The 6,000-nt window shown below is 36.8% G+C and overlaps 1 protein-coding gene across 6 annotated transcripts in view; it reads left to right on the top strand.

Annotated features, from left to right (window-relative positions):
• The first annotated feature begins 616 nt into the window (after window positions 1-616).
• Window positions 617-6,000, top strand: part of LOC140823034 (ALBINO3-like protein 2, chloroplastic) — a 40,201-nt gene continuing 34,817 nt past the window's right edge. For 3 of the 6 annotated variants that reach the window (XM_073184112.1, XM_073184111.1, XM_073184110.1), the window contains exons 1-4: window positions 619-1,060; window positions 1,740-1,846; window positions 3,798-3,925; window positions 4,445-4,516. In XM_073184112.1, coding sequence (XP_073040213.1) covers window positions 732-1,060; window positions 1,740-1,846; window positions 3,798-3,925; window positions 4,445-4,516 — 636 coding nt within the window. In that variant the 5' untranslated portion in view covers window positions 619-731. Of the gene's footprint in view, window positions 1,061-1,739; window positions 1,847-3,797; window positions 3,926-4,444; window positions 4,517-6,000 lie in introns of all 6 variants that reach the window. The other 3 variants (XM_073184113.1, XM_073184109.1, XM_073184114.1) reach the window with 3 other exon arrangements.

Here is a 6,000-nt window from a genome sequence, read left to right as displayed (position 1 = left end):
ACGATGAGATTCAACCCAACATGATGCAACACGACCCAAAATGATGAAACTCAACCAAACATGACAAAACACGACCCAACATGACGAAACACGACCCAAAATGATGAAATCCGACCAAACATGACGTCACTCGACCCAACATGACGAAACACGACCCAACATGACGACTCACGACCCAAAATCATGACACTCGACCCACAACTCGGCCCAAAATATATTCTAAAACCGAAGAAATACCCGGCCCAACTATGACACAACTCGACCAAAATTTCTAACAATGCTGAAACGCAGCCTCAAAAAATCGTCTCAAACCCTTGAATCAACCCAGCATTTGTAAATTACAGACAACATTTTCATTGTAAACATTTAATATTTCTTTGGTCTCTTTTCAGAGAACAAACATCAGAATCTTAAAGCAGAGGAGGAGACCAAATTATGAAAATCATAAATGTTATTATCTAAATCTCTTAATTAATACATTAATAAGTCCACTCTCTTTCACAAAATAAAAAAATTCAGATACCTTTCATTTTAATTAAATTTTGAATTAGTCATGTAATTTTTATTGACCCACACAACATTATCCTAAAACAGTATTGTTAAAACCTAACCTCGGTTATTGTAATGACTGGGGATTGATCGTATGGGTGGCAACAGATCTTGAATCTGTTCGCCGTTTACAGCACCCATTTTTTAATAAATTAAATACAATTTGGAATGAGTGGCAAATAATGCCCCCTACTACACTACTGACGTCAAAGCTCCTCCGCCGTTTCCCGCGGCGGCCAACGGTGCTCCTCCATTTCTTCAGTTCCTATCACTTCGCATCTTCCATATTTGCTAGCCCCAGCGATTACAATCACCGCCACCACTGCCGACGACATGATTACGATCAGTGGTCGTTCTCGTCCCGGCACTTCGACTCATCTCGTTATTGCCTCTCCTTCTGTCGCCGGTTCTCCGTTCTCGCCGATATATCTGAACCAGAGGAAGTGTTTCTTCCAGTTCGTGCTCTCATTTCGTTGCTCGATTCATATCACGACCTTACCGGCTTCCCGTGGTGAGCATAAGCGTGATACATCAGTTTCCTCTTGCTGTAGCAGCATAAATATCTGTATATGATGTAGTTTTAACTAAATATGATGATTAGTCTAGAGTAACTGAACAGTTTTTGTTTAGCAATTGGGAGCAGGATACTACTAAGATTTATTTATCGTGCTGTATGCATTTATTCTCGTACTATTGTCATGAAGATTAACATGCATCTACCCTCCTACTATTGTCGTGAAAGTCAACATTCATTTATGCTTGTAACATTTTCATGAAAATTAACATCATGTTTGTTGTCAAATAATTGAAGCTTAATCAAAATTAACCCTATTCCATGCGTATTTTAAGTAGTTTTCAATCGGATGCCATTTAAATGAACCAAATTATAACATGATAGAAGAAATTCGTAGACTGTTCAACTTTCCTCTCACTTTTTAAACTATCCTACATTTCTTTCCTTGTTAGAATGATCTTTCTGTATTTCCCATTTATGAACATGCCTATGATTATGAGTTTATGTCACTTTGACACCTTCAATTGTTGGCACTTATGATCTTATAGCTGTTTCATGGAGGCAATTTCTTTAGCTACAAAAAGGCTTGTGTATTTGAGGCAACCTAGTTGTAAGCTAATGCTTTTGCTTATTATAGTTGTTAGTAACTTATTTAACCATTTTGTTTCATATATAGGTGGATAATAATCTCATCTTCCACAGTGGCAATGAGACTTGCATTATTTCCTGTAATCGTATTGCAAATTAAAAAGTTGAAGAGGATAGGAGAACTATTACCTAAAAGTGAGTATTTATGCCATATCTTCACTGTTTGAAGCTTGTATGTTACCCATTATCTTTCTGGAATGTGTAAACAAAAGGGAAAATAGTTGTTAAGACAGAGAAATATAGGAATTATATCAACTATCGAACAAATACAGCTATTCATATCGCAAGGGAATAGAGGAAAGAGAATTCATTGAATCATATCCTAATAGACTTCCCAATTAAATATCTCTGTTCATTGCAACAGATCATATCGTAAATGAACGAACATCTTTCTATTTTCAACAGTTAGGGTGCCAAGGAAATTGGCTTTTCTTTATGTTTTCACTGGGGTTTGGAATGGAATTTGTCGTGAAACTTATAAAATTTCATCATGATTTATGCCATCTGTCCATTTTGATAAGACCAAGATCCAGAAGAGAATGATGAGAAGTTACCGATTCATTTCTCATATTTTTTTGTAAAGTCTATAAATTGTTATTCCGTTTGGAAATCTCTAGATTAAAAATTGAGAAGAATACTAGAAGTCATTGTACGTTTGCTATCCTGATGCCTTCGCTTGTCCGTCAGATGAACCTTCTCAAATTTCAACAAGCTTTAACCTCAGCAGGGATGTAAACTTCTTATTCAATAATTTCTTGCAAAAGTTTCTTTCCCTAGGTTCCGAGTCTTTCTGTCATACCCATATTTGATATTCTTTGTACCTCTAAACTGATTTTATTTGAGCCAATGGTGCTACTTCCCAATTTACATTTTTTTATGGTTTGCGAAGTTTCCCTAAACAAGGGTCTATTTCGATTTATGTAGTAATTTTGTGCATTTCTCTTGAACTTTACTTGTCAGACATGGATTATTATATAAAGCACCTTACCCTTGTAGTTTCAAAGTACAAAAGAAAAAATATATGCCCATGGATCTGTTTAATTGGCTGCAAAGGAAGTATTTTCTTGTTTTAGACGAAAGAGTCAATGCAAATCTTATGGGTATGGATTAGGAGATTATGTCAACACATCAAGTATTGTTCCACAACTATGTGCACTAATTATTTGGTTGGTCCGATGCTTTGGACCCCAATATAACTCTTAAAATGTTTGAGAATGTGGCGATAGATGTTGTTGACTATACTTATCGGTGTTATTTCTTGACTGGTCGCCATTGAGATATGATTTGAACCATGTACAGTTCATATCATGGATCCCAGCTGATGGCCACGATCCAATATTGACTTGATAGCATGATTGGAAATATGTTTGAGGGCCTGGTCGTCTTGTTAATTTGCTGATATTTGAATTTAGTTGGGTCTCGGGATGCCTCCAAGTTCGCGAACTCGATTATATTTAACCAAATTCATATTGTAACCACCCAAAAATGCCTTATGCATTGTTATGTGGGAGTCAGATACGGTCATGCAACTTTATTCCATCAAAGCATGTAGTGTTTAGAATTTACATTTGCAATTCGCAGTAGTTTCATCAATTTTATAGTGTGCCTTCTAAAGGTATTTACAGAAAATGCTTTAATAATCTCGAACATGTTACCACTTTGATGATGATCAACCAGGAAATTTCATTATTTACTGGGTTTTTCTTTCATCTAGTTTTCCAACTTGCTCCATTCGCTCTTTCCTCTCATGTTTACTGATTGGAGTACCTGATCATGCATTTTTCCATACCTCATTGGTACCGGCAGCTGGACTAGTATAGGTAGGGCTGTAGAAGTATTCTTAAAGACATAACTGCTCCAAACGTGGTTTATCAACTATCTATCAGCCTTTCATAAACTCTTCCATGTGTAAAATATCTTAGAATGCAAGGTCGCTTTAGTTTTCTGTCATCATGCACTTTCTTTAGCTTTTTATTATGTTTCTTTAATGTTGATTTGCTTAACGTGCAATTATCTGAATACACTCTAAACGAATGCCACATCTATGGTGAAACTTATCATGTTTCTATCTTGCGCATTATAATAGTACCACCACCATTTCGACTGCCTCTGTCAGAGAGAAGTTTCAGTGACCAAATTGCTTCTTTCTGGAAAGAAAAGAAGGCCGCTGGGTGCCCGTCATTTTTTTGGTTCATCTCTTCATTTGCCATCCAGGTCATTTTCTTCTTGATGCTGAGATCTTCTTTGTGGCTGACTTATGCTGAAATGTTCCTTTCTACTCCGTGGAAGAAGATGTTTCTTCGTGCATAATGGTTTGGGTTATGGAATCATGAGACTGTGTGAGACTAAGATGGCAGCTCATGTTTTGAGTTCGTGTGGAAAAATGAACTTGCTGGAAAAACTATTCTACACCACTGACTTGAATTGAATTTCTACGGTCCTTTTCTAAGAACTAATCAAATTCGTGGGAGTCATTACTGCTCTTTTTCTTTCTGTTTGTCATGCATCATTAGTGCTGGATTCAGGTAGCGGGGCTCAGTGCTGCATTTTGAATTATTAACGCTGAGTTTTATCGTTTTTCTGTTACAATGAATCCTCTACATTCTCATAGTGCTTCAAGTATTTGAACCCACCAAAGCATCCTTTTTTTCTCTGACGGTTCTGAATTTTCCTGGTCAGATTCGGTATATCAGATGAAACTTGAAATTTTTTTGATCTTGTGATAATTTGCAGGTCCCCTGCTTTTTCTTGTGGGTCATGAGCATTCGGAAGATGTCCTTGGACCACCACCCTGGTTTTGATTGTGTAAGTTACTTTCATGCATTTTTTATGGTGTTAATATACTCATTCCTTTCGATTATTAAAATTTGCAAGTAGAATACTTTTAATTTTGGTCTTGCAAATACTTTGTTCTTAGCCTTGCATTCATTGAAACAGATACATATCGAACTGTTGCCTTCTTTGAGGGAATCCTTGTTGTGGGCCTACTAATACTATACTTTAATAAGGACAACCATCCAAATTTAGAAATCTTTTACTGGTTGTTGCATGCTACAAGCCTGAGAAAAACAAGGCATGAAGTTATTCCGTTTTGTATCAATCCAATTGCTAAGAATAGAAGAAATATAAGAAGTATTAAGTTCAAAATTGGCATCCACCTCCTTTGAATTTTCAAATGGTTTACATTAGAGTTTTAAAGCACTATCATAACCTTGTGATGTGTTTTTCAAATACAAAATTGTTGATCATAAAAATTATGTTGAGGCTTCTCAAGTAGAGTTTCATTCATCTTTCTTCCTTTCCTTTTTCTTTGTCTTTTTTAATCACTCAAAAAGTAGCCATGAATGCCTCCTCAACGCTGCCTGTGCTGCCACAATTTGAAGGATGTTGTGGCTGCGTGTGGACTTGAAAGTGAGGTTTTGCGGGGAGAGATTATGGCTTGGGTTGGAAGACAAAAAGAGGGAGGAAATAAAAAGGAATTGGATTTTGTATTGAGAATTTTTTTCCCTTTCACATGCTTATTAATTTTTTTAACTAATTGTAGTACAAAGGTTCAACTAAATAGGAGAGAAACATAGAAAATAATCCCAATAAAATTGGAAACAAATCCTATCTTACCAAATTTAGTTCTACCAAAATCCTATATAATACCTTATTTAAAGTAAACCAAAGGTATCGAGTAGCACGGTTCCATATGCTGCTAGAGAGAGAATTTTTTGAAAATGTTCCCTCCCCTCCCAAACCACCGTCCAACTGGTTTTCTTCACCGATCCTTCCCTAACCTCTATAACCTCAGAGCCGCTTGTTTCGTTTTTATCTTTCGACTCCGGCGCCGTTAACCGGCCGGCGGCGTCAAAGCCATTCAGAAAAAAAAAATTTAAAAAACCGAAAACCCAAATCATTTCTTCTCTCGTTTATCGTCCTTCTTACCATGTTAGCTTCGAACCTGCTTCCTCTTTATTTCCGACATCCCTAGTTTTGTTTTACCCGACCTTTTAACATTTCCCATACCCTTGTCCTTCGAGCTTTTTCTCAGCAGCCTCATATTTTACGCCACTCCAGAGAACAGTTGAAATGTATCAGGGGAATTTCAAGATCGACTTCAAATCAAGTTGCGAGATCAAAGTGGAACAAAAACTGTTCCTATTAAGCAGGGGAAGGAGGGGTAACACAGTTTTGGTGACTGAAAGGACTAGAAACGCGAGTTACGTTCTGGAAATCAACCTGGAAAGTTTAGATTGGATTATAGCAAAGCTATGGGAATATATTAACAAGCCACAATCCACACC

Source organism: Primulina eburnea, chromosome 2 (assembly GCF_022965805.1).
Source record: "Primulina eburnea isolate SZY01 chromosome 2, ASM2296580v1, whole genome shotgun sequence".
Taxonomy (NCBI): Eukaryota; Viridiplantae; Streptophyta; class Magnoliopsida; order Lamiales; family Gesneriaceae; genus Primulina; species Primulina eburnea.
Note: the sequence above shows the minus strand (reverse complement) of the source record. Positions and strands in the feature narration are given on the sequence as shown.